Source organism: Pan paniscus, chromosome 21, assembly GCF_029289425.2.
Source record: "Pan paniscus chromosome 21, NHGRI_mPanPan1-v2.0_pri, whole genome shotgun sequence".
Lineage (NCBI taxonomy): Eukaryota > Metazoa > Chordata > Mammalia > Primates > Hominidae > Pan > Pan paniscus.
The window spans coordinates 41,019,314-41,040,586 of NC_073270.2; the positions used below are offsets into that span (position 1 = coordinate 41,019,314).

Genomic DNA, 21,273 nt, shown 5'->3' on the forward strand with positions numbered 1-21,273 from the left:
GAGCGGTCTGGGCGCGACCCCACCTGGCCCCACCCCTAGCCTGCTCGCGTTCATTCATTCATTATTCATTCAGGAGCTGTCATCGACATAGACCTCCGGCTGGTCGGTTGTGAGGCATGAGGGAGAGGAGGGGCCAGGAGTGTCTCGCGGAAGGGTTGATGATGGAGGTATTGATCGAAATGAAGCCGGAGGAAGGGCAGGTTTGGGGAGAGGGATGAGTCCAGCTGTGCCTTGAGGGACAGAAGTCCATGTCTGGAGCCCAGCAGGGGAGTGGAGTGCTGACGAATGAGATGAGGGGCTGAAGACGGGTGGACTAGAAGAGGCTACCCATGGAGAGAGTTCCAGGAGGCAGAAGTGCGGCCAGACCGAAGCTGGAGAAAGAGCGCAGCCAGAGAGGGAAAGGCAGCCAGGCTGCAGGTGCTGGAGAGAGGGGAGGACTGAGGAAGCAGGGGCTCAGGAAAAGGCTGGAAAGGGGTCCAGGATGGGCAAGGATGTGGGTGCTGGTTGGCTTCCACGATGTACCTCTCGCACGGCCTCTATCACTCACTCAGCAGCCAACTTCTGTCCCCAGGATAGTGATGGGGGCCAAGGGCCCTGCTGCACACTTGGACAGGATGAACTTGGCCCACATTTTGTAGAATCTGCAAAAGCCCCGGGTTCTCTCAAAATGTCACAGTGGTAACTTGGAGCCCCTGGACTCCCCCAATTCCTCCTTCGGCATTCACCCTCCTCCAGGGGTTTCCCCATAATTGGCCTGAATGGTGCCCTTCCCATTCCCCCAACGTGTCCCTCCCATAACTCCTCAAAGTTCAGGATACACCAGGCACTGTGAGTCACAATAAAGTCTGCCTTTATTGATGTGTATCATGTTTACTATCCCGGGTAAGCGGTGAGTTCAGGAAAATGGCCCACAACCTGTCACAGCCTGTACTTCAAGAGACACTCAGCAAGATGACGACGACGACGATGATGATGATGATGATGACTCAGCAAGATGATGACGACGACAATGATGATGATGATAATGATGATGATGTGTGTGTGTGTTTCCGGGTATCCACATACTCTGCTCTTCCTCACTCGTTCACCTCAGACCCACTCAGTCCTCTTTAGGGCATCTCTTCACCTGATTCCCTCTACCAAAAATTTTTCTAACTCTCTCCTCCCTCTGTCCAAAACCTCCCCATCCTTCAGGGCCTGGCTCAAAGGCCACCTCCATCTCCTCTAAGAAAGTTTTCTGACTACTCCACCTTCTCCAGGACTCTCTGCCCTTTGTTTTCTAACACCCTCTGTAACTGGTTAACCTTTAACTTGATATGGCTCTGACCCCTTCTCCAGCAGCTTGTGCATTTCACCTCTGTCCCCAGGTCTGAGTGTGACCCACCTGTCAGCTCTACAGGCCCAGCACAGGGCTGGAAACACAGCCTAGATTCAAGAAGATACTGGTTGGGGTGTGTGTGTGTGTGTGTGTGTGTGTGTGTATACACAAGAATCTTGAGCCCAGAGAGTGTGTCTGACCTGGGTTTCTAGACACCTCCCTTCCCCAATCTGGGACCTGAGCAAGTCCAGGGTCTCGGTGGACAGAGGAGGGGCCTGCCCTTGCCAGTGCACCCCTGAAGCCAGTCCTTTGGCTAGGACTCAAAGCGGCTTCGGAGCTGCTTGAACTTGGACTTGTTGTACTTAGTGATGAGGTCCAGTTTGCTGTGACCCAGGGTCAGCCGTTTCTCATCCCTGACCAGGTCACTGTTACCACCATTGAGATGGCCACCCTTGGGACCCCCAGGCTCAGTTCCCTGCCTGGCCCCGTGCAACTGATGATACTTGGTGATGAGGTCCAGCTTGCTGTGGCCCAGAGTTAGCCGTTTCTCATCCCCAGACCCAGCTCCAGCCGTGCGAGCAGGGCTTGATATCGGGAGACCATTGGGCCCAGGCCCCTCACCACGGAATGGGCCGAACTTTGTGATGAGGTCCAGCTGGCTGTGCCCCAGGGTCTGCCGCCGCTCATCTGGTGCCTGTCTGGCAGGTCTGGCTGAGGAGTTGGTTTCAAGGGGCACTCTGGAGCCCTGGGCCTTGGGGTACTGCATCAGGAGGTCTGATTGGCCATGGCTTTGGTTTAGGGACAGCCTCCTGTCCTCCAGGGCCCGATCACCAGGTCTGAGGGAACCCAACTCAGGGGCACCCCCAGTACCCAGGGCTCGGGACAGGAGATCCAGCTGGCTGTCGGCCTGGCTTGGGGACAACCTCCTGTCCTCTGGGGCCTGCTCGCCAGGCCGAAGGGGGCCTGAGTTGGGGGTAACCCCAGAGCCAGGGTCTCCAACTTCTCGGGCTCTGGGGAAGGGGACAAGGAGATCCAGCTGGCCACGGCTCTGACTTGGAGATGCCTTCTTCTCCTTCTCCTCCACTGTCTCCAGGGTTGTGCCAGGTACCCATCGACCCCGCAGGGGGCTGGGCTCTTGGCTTCCTGGGAGCCCATTCTCTGGGAACCGGGACAGAGCTGGGGCACCCCGATGGAACTGGAGGAGGGGCCGGGAGCGAGGAAGCAGAGGTGACCCCACTGCCAAGGTTAAGGGGCTGGTACTATTATGGTTGAGGGCAGGGGAGGACTGGGACCATGGGTATGCCCCTAGCTTGCCGAGGTTGGCCCTATAGAGCCCAGGAGGGGAGCCATGGTTAGGGTCTGATAGTTGGCGATGTAGGGAGGGCTGGCCACTGGCCTCACGGCGGGCAGGACCCAGGGACGAGGACACCACACCCGTGTCACTGCAATCACCACCTCCTGGTAGAGCGAGGTAGGAGGAGCGACCCATAAGTGGTGACTGCTTGATGCTGCTGAGGCTGGTGCTGGAGGGCGGGGACGACGTGGGGCTTGGGACGTCAGGCCTGAAGGCTAGGGCCACAGGGGGAGGACGCAGTGCCCGGGGAGACAGCGGGTCCTCACCGCCACAGAAGCCCTCCACAGGCTGCGACTCAGCGTACAGACAGCGGAACTCCCGGTCAAAGTCTTCCACGATGCGGCCCCTCAGCTGCAGCACCATGCTAGTGTGGGCCTGGCTGCAAAGCCAGGTGAAGCTGGGGGCAGAGGGACAGGGGGGTCAGGAGGCAAAGTGCAGGACCCTGGGGGTCGGCAGGAGTCACAGCCAGGGGTGCATACCTGGTCCAGCATGCTAGACCCAAACCCCACCACCACGAGGGCTCACAGTGAGGGGCAGAGCTCCAACTCCAGAGTCTGTGCTTGCCCTAGCCCTGCTTAGTGGGCCTGGGCACATGGCTGCCCTCAGGGCCCCAACTTCCCCATCTGTCAAATGGACTTGGGGGAGGTTCCCTGAAGTCACTCCAGTTCCAATGGGCATAGTCATTTTCTATACCAAGGGTATTAAAGTAATCATTCCCCTAGAGTGAGCTCCTCCAGGGCCGATGCCCCCGACACCCTCCCCTGAGCCCGGCATGATGCCTGGCACATGGCAGGTACTCAGCCCATGTCTGAAGGAATGGATGAGTGGAGGGAAGCTCAGAGCTGCCAGCCAGTGATGCAGCCCCAGGCCCCCCTTGCCTCCTCGTGCCTGCTCACCTGTAACTGCCCGCCACCACTTGCTCACAGTCGATGAGGACGAACTTCTCCAGGGCCTGCCCCGTGAAGCGGCGGCCAGCCTTGCTGCAGTATGTGTCCCCACACGTGCTCCGCACACGCATGTTCTAGGTGGAAGTAGGTTGGGGGTGACCTTGAGAGAGTGAGGCTCAAGCCATGTCTCTGCCCCATGGGGTCTCTAACCCCAGACAGCTAAGGGAACCCACCCCCCACTCCCATTGCCCCCCAGTGCTGACTGGCCACCCACTGGCTCCCCTGCCCTCCCTGACTCCCCGCCCACACCCCTGGTTACTGCCCCTGGTCCTCACTGACCGGCAGGTGCTCCCCATTGAGGTCCATCTTGTAGCACATCTCCAGGAAGTGCCTCAGGTGCTCCTGGGCAAGGAGCAGGTACACAGGGACACCACGCCGGCTTGAGGCCTCCATGAGGTCACACAGAAGCTCCATGTCAGTGAATATGTCCATCACCACAGCCACCACCTGGGTCGGGGGAGGCACACGAAAGCTCAGCGCTGCCCAGGGCACTCCCCACATCCAGCCAAACCTGGGGCAGGAAACTGGGCGCCGGGAAAAGAGCACTGGACTGAAAATCAGGAGGCCAGAGCCTTCAAGAGCAAGTGAACAGGAAGGGCACTTAGCAGTGACCTAGCCCAGGGCTTCTTAACTTGGGCACAGGGAGATTTGACTGTCTTCTTCTTTTTTTTAAGAGTCAGTGTCTGTCTCACTCTGTTGCCCAGGCTGCAGTGCAGTGGCATGATCATAGCTCTCTTCTGCCTAGAACTCCCAGGCTCAAGCAATCTCCTCCCAACTCAGCCTCCCAAGTAGCTGGTATTATAGGCATGTGCCACTATGCCTGGCTAATTTTCTTTTCTTTTTTTTTTGAGACAGAGTCTCACTCTGTTGCCCAGGCTGGAGTGTAGTGGCGTGATCTCGGCTCACTGCAACCTCTGCCTTCCAGGTTCAAGCGATTCTCGTGTCTCAGCCTCTCAAGTAGCTGGAATTTCAGGCATCTGCCACCATGCCCAGCTAATCTTCTGTTATTTTTAATAGAGATCGAGTTTCACCATGTTGGCCAGGCTGGTCTCAAACTCCTGACCTTGTGATCTGCCTGCCTTGGACTCCCAAAGTGCTGTGATTACAGGCGTGAGCCACCACGCCCAGTCGCTAGTTTTTTTTTATTCTAATTTTTTGTAGAGATGGGGTTCTCACAAGCTGGTCTTGAACCCCTGGCCTCAAGCGATCCTCCCACTTCAGCCTCCCAAAGCACTGGGATTATAGTCAAATCCCAGCCCAGATTTGACTGTCTTGAACCCCTAGCTGTTTGAAAGCATTTGTGTGCATCCTTCTGTGCACCGAGTGTTTATCCATCATCAGATTCTCAAAGATGACTGTGGATCAGCTGTGCTAGTCCAACGCTCCCTCTGCACTGAGCCCCAGATGGGACAGCAGTGAGAAGGAGAACCCAGACCCCAATTCCCAGGCAAGTTCCTGGCACTCCCCCGACTAACTCCAGCCCAGCTCTGACCCAGGGACTGTCTGTCTGAGGCTCCCTTCTCCAGGGTCACAGCTACAAGCCACTTACTGGGGTCTTCGCTGCCCTTTCCCAGTCCTGCCTCAGTTTCCCTGTGAAGCCACAGAGGTCTGGTGTGACCCCTTACACTGCAGACTCCCTTACTTGCACCCATGCCAAATGGATCCAAGTTTTCTGCTCAGTTGAGGGCTGGGCTGGGGCTTGTGCCTCCATCCCATATAAAGGGCTGCCTCAAAGAGGCCCCTGAAACCTTCTTGGCACCTCCCAGCCCCCAGCTGGCCTTTCTTCCCATGGCATATATCTGCTATGAGAGTCTTCTCTCCCAGGCAGGGCCGAGAGGCAGGAGGTACAGAGCATAGCGCTCCAGCTCTGGAGTCAGAAAGAACTGGGTTCAAACCTGGACTCTATCACTTCCTGGTGACACAGCTTTGGGTGAGTCGCTTCACCTCTGGAAGCCTCACCTTCCTCATCTGTTAAATGGAGATAATGATAGCCATGTCTCAGAGTTACGGGGAATTAAATGTGAAAATGCTCAAGACATAACAGAGCTCTATAAACATTCGGCTGCAGGGCAACGCAGCATTTCCCAAGGTCACTAGGAGTCATGACAGCCCAGTGCAAGAACCTGGCTCCTGACCCAGGATAGAGGGGTCTCAATGGGGGCTGAGAAGGCGAGGCACTGGGGGATGCCCTAGTTCACAGCACAGGCCTGGCCAGGGTGGGGGAACAAGGACAGACAGGAAGATCAAAGAGGCAGGGGTGAGGAGGACGACAGCAGCAGCCTCACTAATAACCCCATTCCTGATGCCAATCAGGCCTGGCCGTCCCCTGCCTGGGGCACAGGCAGGCTTGCCAGGGAGGCTCTGGAAGTACCGGTGGGATCCCAGCATCCTGGCTTCCCATCTCTGCAGCAGGAGCCTAACTCTCCCTCAAACCCTGCCAGGGATCATCTCGTCCATTCCCCTGGAGTCGGAGGCCGGGGCTTCAGAAGGGAAGCTGTGCTCGTGTGTGGCCAGAGCCTTTCTGGGTGCTGACCACCCCTACCTGCCCTCTCAATTCTCTTTCTCCTGAGCTCCCGCTCCCCATCACTGAGCCCAGCAGCCTCCTCTCCTCCTTCCTCCTTGGTTCCAAAGCCCAGCCCTCAAGGCCACGCCAAAGAGGCCCACACGCTGGCCCCTTCCCCTGCTTCAGGCCCAGCTGCAGATGTGGTGCAGGAGGGTAGGGGGCAACTAGGGACCTGAGCCAGCAAGGAGGGCCGGACTGGTCCCCAGGACGCAAGTCAGAGAGCCCCTGTCTCCCCAAGCCCTGAGCTCTATGTCACCATATGGACCTCCCTGGGCAAGTCCCAAGCCCCTCTCTGGCCTCAGTTTCTTCTTCTATAAGTGAAGGAGGTGACTCAGATGTTCCCCAAGGTTGGAGTTCTTAGTGTGGGGATCATAAAACTTTTTGAGAATCTGATTTAAGGCAGTGGAGCATCTTCCAAGGTAAAGATGCAGCGAGGACTCCTCCCTCCAACCTGCACCACTTCGTGTGCATTTCAGGGGATTGTGGAGTCCCTGACACCCATGCCCTGTTCTATACTCATCCATACTATTCCTGGGTACCAAGCAGTTGCCAAGGTAAATATGGGATGTCCCCCTTCTAGGAGTTTGCAATCTAATAGTGCCAGAGGTGCTGGTCCTCATTCTGCCCCTAAGTCGCTGTGTGGCCTTGGGCTGGTCCCTTCCCTCTCTGGACCTCAGTTTCCTCCTCTGTGAGATGAGTGATGGAGAGATGAGGCCCTTACCGTGCGGGCCTGGCTGAAAAGGAAGCGCAGCAGGTCCTTGATGTTCTTGGCCTTGTCCCTCTGGAAGTGGACCACAGCCTGGGTGGGGCTGAAGCCTGTGGCCTGTGGCACCTCGGGCCAGCCCAGGTCCAGGTCTGGGGGGTCTATGTCAGAGGCCATGGGGAAGTAAGTCCCTGAGGTGACTTCAGAGAGCAGGCTGAGGCGGTCTGGCCCGGAGGCCTCCTGCCCCTGGGCCTCGCTGAGCTCAGGGCCCCCGCGCACATGGCTGGTCATGTAGTCCACATCCAGGGCGCTCAGGAAAGGCAGCTCCCGCTCCTCGGAGATGACCCGCAGGTAGGCAGCCTCACCCCGCTCCAGGAGGGCGTCGGCCGCCAGCCGAGCCGCCTCGCTGTGCCGCAGCACCAGCGGTGAGCTCTCCCGCCACCACGGCAGCTTCAGCTCTTCCACCCGGCCCCGCAGGGGTCCCGCCATGCCCTGGGCTCCCAGGACCCCAGGTCCCGGGCCTCCGAACATGCCTGCCACGCGGCTGCCTCACCCGCCGGCAGGGCCCATGGCCCGCACGCTGGGCTGGCTGCAGCAGGAAGAGGAGACCAGCAGAACCGCCTTCTGCCCGCCCGCTCGCTGTGTGTGTGGCAGGGCCCCCAAACTGTTGCCACCCTAAATCAGAGCCATGCTCCGCCCTATTGCCCCTGGCCTCTGGAACCTGTCAGGTCAGCCCCACCTGTCTGCCTGTGTTGGGACTCGCCTGCCCAGGGAAGCGGCAGTGCCAGGCCCTCGGTGCACACTCCTGCCTCCCTCTCTTCCTCCCAGCAATGCCGCCCCATCCCCACCAGGCTCCCAGCAAGTCTCCAAATGCTGACTTCCTGGGACCCACAGAGGTTGAATTACAGCCAAGAGGGGCCCAGGCGACTCAGGAACACACACTCACACGCACACGCACACACACTGCAGGTGGGTGAGCGACTCAAGACACCCAGGAAAAGACATGAACACCCATGCAGATGGACACACTGACAACTGACCGATACACAGACATGGAGTGTGGGCTGACACAGACCGACCACACATTGTAATCACATCCACTTGCATAAACTCTTCACCCAAACGCCGATGTAGAGACTGGCCATGACCCCCCCAACACATACCATAGTGAATAGCACGTGCCCTGGCTCAAGTCTGCAAGGCCCTAAGTGAGAGCTGAACGACTGTCACATGGAATATCCAAGGACATCAACGCTGGTCTGTCCCCCAGCCAGCCCTCTTTTTGCTCCCATAATCGTCCTGCCACTCTCCACCATCTTAACTGTGGTGCTCACAGCCCCCTGGCTCTCTCCCACCCCGGCTCGGAGCTGTCCTTCAAGAATCTAGAGCAGTGGCTCTCACCCTGACCCCAGGGGTGGTGAGAGGTGATGAAATGCAGATCCCCGGGCCCCACCCTCCTGGAAATTCTCATCCAGAAGGTGTCCGTAGGCTTCTGGAGCTTGTCTTTTTTCTTTTTCTTTTTGAGATAGAGTCTTGCTCTGTCACCCAGTCTGGAGGGCAGTGGCGCAATCACAGCTCACTACAGCTGTGCCTCAGTTTCTCTGGACTCGAGCGATCTTCCCACCTCAGTCTCCTGAGTAGCTGAGATTACAGGTGCATGTTACCATGCTCGGCTACTTTTAAAATTTTTTTAGAGATGGGATCTCACTATGTTGCCCAGGCTGATCTTGAACTCCTGGCCTCAAGCAATCCTCCTGTCTCAGCCTCCCAAAGTGCTGGGATTACAGGTGTGAGCCGCCACACCTGGCCATTTTTCTTTTTTAATTGAGACATGATCTTGCTCTGTCACCCAGGCTAGAGAGAGCAGTGATGTGATCATAGCTTACTGTAACCTCAAATTCCTGAGTTTTTAAACAAGTGCCCAGTGCACTGTGGGCAGTGGGCTAAGGCCCACCCCTGAAACATGCTGTTCCAGATGGCTGTGCTTGCAACACCCTTAACTCCAGGGTGTTCTTGGCCTGGTGGTGGCCAGACCCCAGCCTTCTTCCCCTCCTCCAGGGCTGAGTATGAAAATGGTTGGAAGGTTGTTTCAGAGAATGGGCGGACACATTGCAAGGTCAGGAGGCAAACAGGGCAGGTAGATTTCTGACCTCTGCCCCAACAAAGATTAAAGTCCTGGAGCATGTACCGTGTGTCCTTCAGAGGATGGTGAGCAGCTTTGCTCTGGGGAAGGGGGTGAGCAGGTGGCAGCTGCAGCTGGGGAGCCAGGCTAGGCAGAAGCGGTCACCACCTTTCCACGGAGGCATGAGGTCCAGCGAGGACGGCGGGAAGTGCAGAAGACCTAAAGCTGCACCTCGCAGCCTGTTTAGCGAGGTCCAGCGAGGACGGCGGGAAGCACAGAAGACCTAAAGCCGTGCCTCGCAGCCTGTTTAGCACTAAGCGCACTTGGTTTGTCTGGTCTGCGATCATGTCCGGAATACAGGGTCTTCTGTGTCCAAAGAACTTGACACACATATAGTGGGAGGGAGCTGGGTGGGATTTAGAGGTTCCGGAGTTGAGCTGAGCCCTAGGACCAAAGGTGAATGGGGCTAGGGCTGTGTCTTCAAGGACCCTATAAGTGAAGGGCCTGGAGGAGCATGGGGGAGCCACAGGTCAGGAGTTATGGCCCACTCCATCCCATCCCAGGTGCAGGAGCACCGGGCACTCCAAGGAGGCCCTTCCCTGGGGGTGAGGAGGCTGCAAGAGGGGCAGAAGGTTGAGTAAACAAAGCCAGACCGTGGGAGGGTGATGAGCTGTGGGGGCAGCCAAGGTGGCAGGGCCATCATTAGGGCCTTATCTCCAGATTTGTTTGAAGGGGAGGACCAACCAGGGTCTTATCTGGGTGGTAGAAGTGCTCCCGGGAGGGAGGGAGGCATGTTTGCGTGTCACTGAGTTAGTTTTGTTTATCTTGCAGTGTGTATACATCTACTTCAGGTACATATCTTTGGCTCTGTATCTTTTAATTGTGGTAAAATACGCATAAAATTTGCCTTTAAAAAATAATTCGTGGCCAGACGCTGTGGCTCATGCCTATAATCCCAGCCCTTTGGGAGGCCGAGGTGGGTGGATCACCTGAGGTTGGGAGTTCAAGACCAGACTGACCAACATGGTGAAACCCCATCTCTAATAAAAATAGAAAAAGTAGGTGGCTGTGGTGGCAGGCGCCCGTAATCCCAGCTACTTGGGAGGCTGAGGCAGGAGAATCGCTTGAACCTGGGAGGCAGAGGTTGAGGTGAGCCGAGATTACACCACTGCACTCCAGCCTGGGTGACAGAGCGAGACTTCATCTCAAAAAAAAAAAAAAAAAAAGAATTAGAGATGGAGTCTTGATCTGTTGCCCAGGTTACTCTCAAACTCCTGGCCTCAAGCGATGCTCTTGCCTCCGCCTCCCAAAGTGTTGAGATTACAGGTGTGAGCCACTGCACCAAGCCAAAATCTGCTATTGTAACCATTTTTAAGTGGTACACTTCAAGTGTCGTAAGTGCATTCACACTGTGGTGTAACCCTCACCACCATCCATCTCTAGAACTCTTCTCACTTTGCAAAACTAGAGCTCTGTACCCACTAAACATGAATTCCCCATTTCCCCCTCCCCCAGCCCCTGGCGCCCACTATTCTGCTTCCTGTCTCTATGAATTTGACTCCTCTAGGTACCTCATTTAAGTGGAATCATATGGTTTTGTCCTTTTGTGACTGGCTCATTTCACGTAGCTTCATGTCTTCAAGTTCCTTCACATTGTAGGGTATGTCGGAATCTCCTTCCACTTTAGGCTGAATAACATCCCATTGCATGTATGTAGCATGTGTGTAGCACATTTAGCTCATTCCTCCATGGATGGATGCCTGAGTTGCTTCCACCTTTTGGCTGTTGTAAATAAGGCACAGGTGTACAAATTTGGCTCTGTATTTTTGTATACTTCCCCCCACGCCCAGGTTTGTACTAGATTCCTTTTTTGTACATAAGAAACCACTGAATATTGGCAATTTCATATGGTTTGACTAAATATATACAGGTGTACCTATGCAGAACTGTACCTGTGCTTGTATGTGTGTGCACGTCCTGTCTGTGATGTTTGTGTGCCCGTGTGGCACGGCAGTGTGCATGGACCTGTGTGTGCATGTGTGTCTGGGTGGCGGGATAGTCCTTGAGTCGGACTCTGTGTTGCGGTACTGGGGCTGTGTACAGGAAGCATAATGGAGAGGGGCAGGGGTGGGAAGACTTCGTTGAAAGGCAAGGGGTTCCAGTGGATCCCGGACATCGTGATAATACTTGTGTGCAAATCAAATCAAATCCCCCCAGGCTGCGGGACCAGCTGCCTCTCCCTAGGCAGCCCCTCCCTGTGAGTTGAGTTGGTCAAGGGCAATGGGAGGGCAGACAGGTGGCTCCCGGCATTGGGGCTGCGCCTAGGGGTGGTGGCCAAGGGTGATGGGAGCGTCCAGACAGACCCAAGCCCTGTCCCTGGCTGCGGTATGTCAGGCACAGGCCCCTTAATGACTGTAATTAAGAGGAAGGAAACTGTTTTCCTGTATAGGAGGTGTGTCAGGCGCCTGCCTGGCATCACTCAGCTGTCCTGGAGGCCACTTAGCCTTGTCTATTGTCTCTCACAAGCCAAGCGGCATCTGGGCAGGCAATGTCATGTAGGGTAGGGGTAGGGGGAGCAGAGGCTGGGTTGCAGCCCTCCAGGTGCAGGCTGCTCTGAGGCCAGTGCTGCTGCATACCTTTCCTCTGGCGCCCCGGGTCAGGAGAGACAGGGCTCCCGCAGAGGAGCAGCTGGGACTGTAGGGCCCGAAGTGCCCTACCAGGGATTTGGAGTGCGCCCAAATCCCTTGAATCAAGGCAAAGTGGACACATGCTGAAGAGTCCCCGAGGCTGGCTTGAGCCAGGTAGCAAAGGGTGAGAAAGATTTCAGGTGCAGAGGGGTAAGTGGAGTGTTCCTGGCTGGAGAAAGAGGGCAAGGACATGCCCAAGGAAGGCAGGTGGGGGCCGTGGTGCAGGGGAAGATGCTAACAGGAAGGCTAGAGCCGCACTAGGAAGAGCTCGAGGGACTTCTAAAGTGCTGGGTTCTTACCTAGAGATGATGGCACAAAGGCTGGGAAGACTCCAGAGCATCGTCCTAGGATAACTCAGAAACAGCTCCAATGGCGAGAGTGGGCCAAAGCACCAGAAACAACCCACATTGGTTGAACCCAGTGTGGTTCACTGTTCACTGAGTGTGACACAGGTCTCAGGAGGTCACCATTCCGAACTCTTGTCTCATCCTGATACCCCATAGGCTATTGTGCCACTGGACTGAGTCAACCCCCTGGTAGGAACACAGGCTCTGCCACTTAATGGGGGAGCCGAACAATCACAACTTCTCTGAGTCACAGTGGCTGACTCTGTAGAGTGGGACCCACACTATCTCCTTTACAGGGTTGTCTTGAGGAATATATGGGCTCAGCTACGCCAAGTGCCTGGCTGAGAGCAGCTGTGGTTGCTCAGTACATGCTGAAGTCCAGAGCTTTCCCAGTTGTGAAAGGACAGGGGCTCGATGAAGGCCTGAAAGCTCAGGAAGCCACCGGGGGAGCTCTCCTGGTCAGTCTCTGGCTCCTTCTAGACCAAAGGCTGGCGCCAAGGCCAACATGGTCCCAGCCGAGTCACTGGGGTGTGGTCTGTCACCACTGCCTCTGAGATCTGGCCTCTCATCACACCCCTGCTCACAGGAGGCGGGGTGTCCATCTGTCTGTCTCCTGCATTTTATTTCTCCATTTGTTTTGAACTTGGGAGGGGAAGAAAGAGGTGCATCTGCTGACTCCTGGAGCCCCGTTATTGAGGCAGCCTCCCCTTCCCACCCCCTCTCCCTCTGTCCAATCCTCCCAGCATGGATTTAGTGTCCACCTTCAGCCAGCAGGTGACCCAAAGATGAGTAAGAGTTTGTCTCTGCCCTGGAGGAGCTCACAGTTCAGTGGGGAAGACAGACTCATAAATAATTATAAACCATGCATTAGGCTGAGGTATAAACCAAGCTCCTGGGGTTTAGAGCCTGGACCTATTGAAGAACCTCAGAGGAGCCATGGCCCCACCTCCCGCCCCTTCAAGCAAGGCACAGCGCAGTGGCGGGCCCTCTCCCAAGTGTGAGGTGAATGCTGTTCCTGGCCACAGGGAGAGAAAAAAAGTTAGAGCACCCAGCCCAGGCCCGTGGGTGCTGGTTCCTGACTGAAACCTGCAGTGAGGCCTGGCAGGGCCTCAGCCTCCCCTGTCCAACGCGCTGGCTGGGCGGGAGGTCTCCAGGTGCTTCCGGCACTACCGCTGTAGTCCATCACTTGTTGACGCCATGGGTTGGTGCTTGGAGGTCCCTTCCTGGAAATTCCCCAGCCAGGGTCTCCAGGATCTTTTCTCCTTGTTCTCCCCTCCACACGGAAAAGGGGAGCCCGTGGCCTGGTCAGGGTCTGGTTCCTAGGCTCACCAACGTCGCTCCAGGGAAGTTCCCTGGAAGCTACAGAGAACCTGATGGGGGAGTGGGGAGGGTCGGGGCCAGGGGCCTGAGGTCTGGCCTCCCCCTCTCTAAGGCCAAGCCCAGTGGATAGGGTGGGTGAGGCATGGTAGGTGCAGTGGACAGACTAGAAGTGGGAACCAGAGCAATAGGTACAGGAGGGCTGCTCCCAGGGGAAGCGTTCGAACACCCCTGCCAGCTCCACTTCCCTCCCACTCCACCCCCATAGCTGATAAACTCTAGATCGAGACCAGCTGGCATGAGCTCTCCCTTCCCCCTCAGCCCTCTCCTCAGAAACTCCTTTTCCCCCTATCAGTCCTCCTAATCGCTGGTCTCAGGAAAGGATTCCCTTCACCACCTCCAAAGCCAGGCCCTTGTTCTCAAGATCAGGCTTCCATTTCCAGAGGGATCTCATCGGAGTCCCTAACACTCATGGGAAGTTCCCTACTCCACTAAGTGCTTAGCTCATCAGGGTGCTTCCTGCCCCCAAATACATCTTCAGCACGTTCCTGCAAACCCCCTTGTTTCACCCCCTCTTCTGCCTCCTCCCAGTATCCCTCCATTTCTTCTCAGCATGCTGCTCCGAGTCTCCTTCTGGAAGCTCTCCTCTTCCCTGGGTCCAGTCTACCTTCTGCACTGGTGCCTGCTCTTCCTGCCACCTCCTGTGAATGCTCCTTGCACTCCCAACCCAGTCTCGGGGCTGCCCTCACCTCCGGGAGCTCATCAACTTCAGGATTTCTATACCCAAGACAAAGCCAACATCCTTCATCCCTGGGGTCCACCCTGAGGTTCGCCAAGGTCCTTCCTCCCCCCATGCCCTTGCCCTCCCTGGAGCATCTCTAGCATCTGAAGTCCATCTGCCACGAGACTGGCTCCCCACAGATGCAACCAAGGTGCACCAAAAGCAATGGAGTGGAACCCAGAAAAAATGACTGTTCAGCTTTGCTGCAGGGTTACCTTGCACCAGCAAGCAGATTCTTCTCAGTGCGCCTATTTCCCTATTGCATCATGGGTGCAGCAATCCCTGCCCTGCCCAGCTCATAGGGTGCTGTAAGTTTCACTTGAAAAAACACAACACATGGCCGGGCGCGGTGGCTCACACCTCTAATCCCAGCACTTTGGGAGGCTGAGGCAGGTAGATCACCTGAGGTCAGGAGTTCGAGACCAGCCTAGCCAACATGGTGAAACCCCGTCTCTACTAAAAATACAAAAAAATTTAGCAGGGCGTGGTGGCAGGCGCCTGTAATCCTAGCTACTCGGGAAGTTGAGGCAGGAGGATCCCTTGAACCTGGGAGGTGGAGGTTGCAGTGAGCCGAGATCACACCACTGCACTCCAGCCTGGGCAACAGCAGCAAAACTTCATCTCAAAAAAGAAAAAAAAAAGAAAAAGAAAAAGAAAAAACACAACACAGAGAGGATTCTTCTCCTCCAAAGAGGATCTTCTGCCAGACGTCGCCATCTCTGGGCCCCAGTGAGTTCTGTGACTGCACTCTCTTCAGGCTCCACATTAGGCCTCAAGTCCTGATGAGTTTTTTCTCGGAAATGTCTCTGGGGTTTGAGCTTCCCTTTGAATTCCATCTGTCACCCCCGGCATCTCAAGCCCAGATGGCTAAACTCCCTTCCTGACAGAGCCAATCCATCCTGGTACCACTGTCTCTCCACTGCCATCATGCCCCAGTCTTTACCAAGAATGCACACAGTGGCTTCCTGCTGCCTGGCAGCTGATGTGTGATCTGTGCTACCCCTACTCATGGTCCCTCCCACCTGATCTCTGCAACCCTTCCTTCCCTTAGCAGCTAACTCAACAGTTGCTGCAGTCTGAAGGGCTTCCTGTTCTGTGCCTTCACCTGGAGAGCTAGTCCTCAATTCCCGTTTTCCTACCTCCTTAAGCCTCACTCTTCACAGCCTGAAGCGGTGGACTGGGTCAGAGCCACCATACAGGGTACATCTGGGCATTTCCCTCCTGGAATATGAGCTTAAGAATCCTCACCTGCAAGGTGGCAAGTGAGGTGACAAGTGAAAATACCAAGCAAGCCTGGCACGGAGGGAAAACTCAAAAGATGGTGGCTGAAGTGCGGCCTGGGCTTCAACCTCAGTTTAAGATTCACCCCGTCTTGTCGTACAGCATTGCTATTTCTCATCGGAAGAAATAGCGATGATTTCTTTTTTCAAATTTTTAGGTAAAACATCAATCTTAGGGGTACTGTTCAGTGTTTCTCATTTGAAAACCTCTATAATACAGTCTTCTCTGAAGAGTAAGGAAGACGTATGTTTCTTCTGATGAGTAAGTGTACTTCCTTTTACGTGACAATGGGAACTCTACAACCTTAGGGCTTTCCATTTTCCACCTTTGGCCAGGAAGCTCAGAGCAAGGTCTCATACTCAACTGCAAATCTCCTGGCTGACCTGGGGGAGGGAGGCAGGGTGACATGGGGACAAAGCAGGGTCCCCAGGGTCTGTCGTGGGCTGGAGCACTCTTGGCCCCTTCTTATCCTCGATCACTCTTTCTCTAGGCCCCTCTAAGCTTCAGTCCCCTCACTTGTGTTAAAGGGATAATAAAAATGATGAGGGTAATACCTGTTTTACCTGATTGTTGTGAGACAATGCATTTACAGTATTTTATAAAATTTTTAAAAAGTCATATGGAAGTTGCTCATTAGCAGTCCAGGTTTTCCAACATAATTATTTTCCCTCTTTTTCCCTCCCAATACCTGGATCTGATCTTTCAAACTTTAAGGATTTTTTTTTTTTTTTTTGAGACAGGGTCTCACTCTGTTGCCCAGGCTGGAGTATGGTGGCATGATCTCAGCTCACTGCAACCCCCACCTCCTGGGCTCAGGTGATCCTCCTACCTCAGTCTCCTGAGTAGCTGGGACTACAGGCTCATGTCACCACACTCAGCTAACTTTTTGTAGAGACAAGGTCTCACTGTATTGCCCAGGCTGGTCTTGAACTCCTGGACTCAACCAATCCGCCCACTTCGGCCTCCCAAAGTGTTAGGATTACAGGCATGAGCCACTGCGCCCAGCCTACAATTTTATTACAAACTGTGTCTCTTAATCTGCTGTGATCTTTTCTGGAAGAATACAGAATACAAATATTAATAAATGACAAAATCATTCCTACAGAGCAGTCTCCCTGAAGGCAAGAAATTGTGTCCTTCACTTGTTTTGTACAATAATGAGTTACACTAGAAAAGCATTTAGCTATGGAAAGAACTTTCCATTTTGGTTCCTATGCTTAGACCAAAGGGAGTGCTCAATATTAAGTCGCTAAAATAAGTGGAACTGTATGGGTCACACTGAGAATGGTCCAGAAGGGGGCTTTTTGGTTGGGGTTGTATTGATAACACTTGGTGATTTAGTCACACATTCATTCTTTCATTTATCCAAGTATACACTGATGCTGATCATGAATCAGGCATTTGGCTGAGCACTGGAAAAACAACAGTGACCAACACAAACACAGTGTCCACTCCACGCTGAGGCAGCTCACAGTACAGTGTAGGAGGTGGGTAAAAAAATCATTTTAACATGGTAAGGTAAGTGTTACCAGGGCTAGGTGTGGAGGCTCATGCCTATAATCCTAGCACTTTGGGAGGGCAAGGTGGGAGGATCAACATAGTGAGAAACTGTCTCTACATAAATAAAAAGGTAAGTGCTCCAGAGCAGAGAACCATGTGGGGAGCAGCACGGATATCGTGACTGTACCTGGAGGGGACAGGAGAGGGAGGGACAAAGGTTCTAGGTAGAGGACACATAGCATGATCTCTCCAGGTAACCCCAAGAGGTTCAGTGTGCTCAGAGAAGAGATGGGTAGACTCATAAAAACAGGAATGGAGGCAGTGGCCAAACCAAGAATAAAGGTAGCCTCCAAGGAACCTGGAATAGATCTTAAGGGGAGGGGGATTGGCAGAGTCAGGGAAAGGTGCTGATGGCCAAGAAGTGAGGGCTCACCGACATCAGACACGATAGATCCAATCTGGCTCCTTCAAAGGCAGCTCCATACTGCAAGTTGCTGTGTTGCATGACGACAAACTCCTGAGCAGACAGGACTAGCTCTATAGGCAGGGACCATCAGATGCTGGAGGGACTCATCCAGGGCCTGCATGAACACTGGCTGACTGGGATGCTAAGAAGGGGAGTCAGGTTCTGGACCAGGGCTGGACCAAATGACCTTTCAAGTTCCTTCCAAGTCTGAGCTTCCAGGATTCTAAAGCAAGCCCGGTAGCTGAACTGGTGCCATGAGCTGGGATCTGTGGCTAGGGAGCTACCCTGGGCAGCAAATGGGTTAACGCTCAAATAACTTTTATATATGAATTAATGTGTAGAGTTGGGAGCCAAAATCTGTTCCATTAATTTTTCCATCCATTCCAGGAGCAGTTAGGTACACACAGTAAAGTTTATTTTGGTGCATGGTATACTTCACTCCATTAAAAATAAATTAATCAGCAAATTCCTGCCTGGCTCAGCTCTGGTTTATGTAAATAGTGCCCAGCTGTAATGAGTTACAAGGTGTTATTATCTCACACACACACAGGAGGCTTCACTCTAGAGCTCCGCTCGCAACAAAAGCATCTTAAATAAACTGAGAGAAGCGGTTTGATTTGTAATGTTTTCACAGAAGTGGGATATACCTCACCCATATAGAGTTTCTTTATATGACTCATTTTATAGCAAGTTAAATGAAGGAAGTTTGATGGGGGAGGGAGGGGCAATATGGTTCCCCACCCCCTTTCTTCACTTTAAGAAAATCCCCCAAGAGATGACCCGCACTGAGGGAGGAGGGGCTGGTCCTCAGGTGCTCAGACCAAGGTGGCTCTGCAGCACGTGCTTCAGAAGTTGGGAAGGGGGACCAAAGCTGGGCACAGGTCTGGGTCTGCTACAACTAAGCCAGGAGGAATGTTCTCTTCTCCCCAATATCTCATGAAAGGGGAGGCCAAGACAGGAGACAGCATGTTCCTCATTCAGTTCACTGGGAGTGACAAAGGTGACTTTGTTCTCAAGGCCTCCTTCCAAATGACTTAGGATGTGAAAGCCCTTGGTCATCAGAGGCCTCCTGGGTCCCAGACGACGGGCCTGGCTGGCTGTACCTTGGCCTGAACAGAGACACATCTCCATGAACTAGAGGCAAGAGCAGCAGAGACCATCCCAGCCTCTTCCCTTTCTCCGTCTCTAACTGAGCTGCGCGGTGCCCTCATTACTGCGTCCACCATCTCAGGCAAGTTTCTAAGTCCCTGGAATAAAGAAGGGCCATGGCAGAGAGAAGTCTCTGTTTCTTTTAATGGCCAACTCAACCCCATGGCTGAAAGCCGAGGGACAACGCGTGGTCACCGACCCGACTCGGCAGCATTACAATCTGCTCCTAGGCCACAGCAGGCCCCGGGGGGTTTCCCTTTTGAACCTACACCATCCCTTCCTTGGCCTTTGGGAAAAGCTATCAGTCACATGTAGTTGCTGGAGGGGGTTGGGGAGTGTGTGCTGGGGGACTCTCACTCGGGGCTTCCCCTAAGGGAGAGGACACCCCGGGAGAGCTAGGGGTTCTCCCAGCCCTGTACCCCAGCAGATCAGACTCCTGGGCACACTAAGAGGAAACTCAACACAAATGGGGCCAGGTATTTGACAGATGCTGTTCAGAGGTCAGTTCAGGCCACTTTCTTCAGGGTCCTGGACCAACAGGCACTTCTCTCCTGGAGGTTCCTCGAAGCCAGCTGGCCGGCCGTGCGGAGGGCCCAGCCCATCAAAGTCCCTCGTCGTTGTAAGTCGGAGAATGGGGCTTCAGGATGCTCTGAGGATTCTTCTCCACTAGAGGGCGCCAGCTCACCTCCCCTGTCAGAAGCAGATCCTCCCCGTTCATGGAGTCCAGGTACTGTATCTGCAACCAGGGGAGCGGGAAGGAGGAAGCGACAGAGGCAGGGCAGAGGTGAGGAGCCAGCGTCAGCAACCAGCCTCCCAGAGGAGAGGAAGGAAGGGGACGGGGCATGAGGGGGCTTCTGACCATCCCAGGTCCCAGACCAAGCAGTCCCAGGCCAAGCCGTCTCTGATCTCCTAGATAATTTCACTAAGGTGGTTCAAAGAAAGCAGCCACTGGGGAGCTGGGTGGCGGGGGCAGTTAGGGAATTCCCTATCACACCTCTGAATGGAGACAGACACACACCTCCCAAGGACACTTCTCCCCTACACACCCTCCCTAGACAGCTCCTGCAGGCCAGGAAGTCAGGGCTTGCAGCGCACACAGCCATGCTGTCCACCCCAGCACTGCTGGGTGAGAGTCCTGATTCTGTCCCTTCCCAGTGCTGCTACCCAGGGTGGCAGCTTCCCCTCTCTGAGATTTAAGTTCCCTTGTCTTGAGAGAGGGGATAGAAACAGGTACCTCATGGGACACATGAAGAGATTCAACAACATGCATATATGCAGTGCTAGGCACTCACGCTTTAAACATATGTATGCCTCTGTTGTCCTCTAGTGGGCCCCTGGTCAGTGGGCCCCAGTATCACCTCTCTAGGACAGTAGGGGCAGACAGCTCTGCCATTAAAATGGTCATCATCCAGAGAAGCCACTGCTGCAGGGCCAGACTTCATCTTAGGCTTTAGGTCATTCCCCCTTCCAAGAATCCACCACTCTGGTTGCTTCCGCTTCCAGCTGCTGACGCTTGAACTCAACCCCAGCCTCTCGCACGTGTCTTAGCTCTGGATTCCCACCTGCCCTGCCATCTCTTCCCTAAAGCCCACTCCTCCCTTACAGTGACTCCATTTCTGCCCCCAGTGCCACCCCTCTGCCCACCTCGTGGGTTGAAAATCTCAACAGAACCTCTGGTTGGCTCTTGGGCCATCGGCCACACCAAGCAGTCTGCTCAAGGCCCAGCTCCTGCTCTTCCTTTCCCGGCCTTCAGCACTCTGCCCTCCCTGTATCACATAACAGGCTGGCTTACTCCAGGGTTAGCCGTGTGCCTGGGCTTCCTCACCAAACCATGAGCTGGCTCCTCGAGGGCAGGACTGGGTCTTATTAATCGTTGCTTTCCCAAGAGTACATGGAGCAGCAGCTGCTCAAAAGGTTTGCTGATAGAACTGGGTCCCCACCAAAGCTCCCTGCTTTCCCAAGAACCCCTTCACGGTTTTTCCACTGCCTCTCACTGGGGCCACATGGGACCTCTTGTAGGGACAATGGTTGTGGCAGCCCCTTCCTAGAGGGCCCTCGGAGAAGTCCCAGTGTGTCTTGTTGGGGCTTCTGGCACAAGCCCACCATGGCAGATGGAAATGTTGGGCAGGTCTCTCAGAAAACACAGCATTTGCTTTGCGAATTGCTACTCCCATCTGAGGGTGAGTCCAGTCAACAGAGTATCAGAATTCTCTGTGAGTGGGGCCCTCTGGCCATGCCGTGCCCTCTCCCTGGCTCTAGCAGATTTGAAGAGTGGTCAAACAGAAGTCCTGGCTCCTGGGATTCTCTACCCTGTGGGTCTGCAGAGCCCCAGTATGTGGTTTTTCCAGCAGTTAACAAGCTAGTCCTATGGGCCCTGTCTTCTCAAGAGCTGAAGTCCAGCCTTGCCTTTCCTGGTTGTTGAAGACCATGAATACAAGTGAACAAGAGAGTAACTGTGGGGTGACACCCCTTCAGCTCCAGGGGCCAGGCCATGAAGCAAAGGTGTGACTCATGGCACAGCCTGAGCTGTCTGAGGCAGCTGAGGCCTCAGTGGCCACATGAATCACACAGCTTGGGGCCCTAGGGCAGCTGTGCAGGCTGACTCACTGGGAGGCCCTGGAAGAGCCTCTATGTCCTCTTCGCTGCCAGTCAGCTCACTCATCTATCAAGTATGAGTTTCCCATCAATACAGGATCTGAGGGCAGGGAGGTCAAGGAATTAATTCCCCGGGGCTTGAG

At 54.6% G+C, this 21,273-nt stretch overlaps 2 protein-coding genes across 5 annotated transcripts in view; both read right to left on the minus strand.

The window, feature by feature from the left end:
• Nucleotides 1-128: 128 nt before the first annotated feature.
• FAM83C (family with sequence similarity 83 member C) lies at nucleotides 129-7,628 on the minus strand. The gene is made up of 4 exons (XM_003831844.5): nucleotides 6,904-7,628; nucleotides 3,899-4,066; nucleotides 3,569-3,693; nucleotides 129-3,069 (listed from the first exon to the last, which is right to left on the minus strand). Exons 1-4 carry the CDS (start codon nucleotides 7,414-7,416, stop codon nucleotides 1,632-1,634), a joined length of 2,244 nt encoding a protein of 747 aa, XP_003831892.1. The 5' UTR covers nucleotides 7,417-7,628; the 3' UTR covers nucleotides 129-1,631.
• A 10,151-nt stretch (nucleotides 7,629-17,779) lies between these two features.
• Nucleotides 17,780-21,273, minus strand: part of LOC100983071 (ubiquinol-cytochrome c reductase complex assembly factor 1) — a 109,089-nt gene continuing 105,595 nt past the window's right edge. For all 4 annotated transcript variants that reach the window (XM_003831845.5, XM_003831847.5, XM_034947661.3 and 1 more), the window contains one exon: nucleotides 17,780-19,271. In XM_003831845.5, the coding sequence (XP_003831893.1) occupies nucleotides 19,137-19,271 (135 nt within the window). In that variant the 3' untranslated portion in view covers nucleotides 17,780-19,136. The remainder of the gene's footprint in view (nucleotides 19,272-21,273) is intronic.

Coding starts and splice junctions, on each gene's coding strand:
- FAM83C (XM_003831844.5), bottom strand. CDS start 7,416: ATGTTCGGAGGCCCGGGACCTGGGGTCCTGGGAGCCCAGGGCATGGCG. Junction 4,067..6,903: donor TTTTCAGCCAGGCCCGCACG/GTAAGGGCCTCA, acceptor CCCCCGACCCAG/GTGGTGGCTGTGGTGATGGA. Junction 3,070..3,568: donor GTGGTGGCGGGCAGTTACAG/GTGAGCAGGCAC, acceptor CTCTGCCCCCAG/CTTCACCTGGCTTTGCAGCC.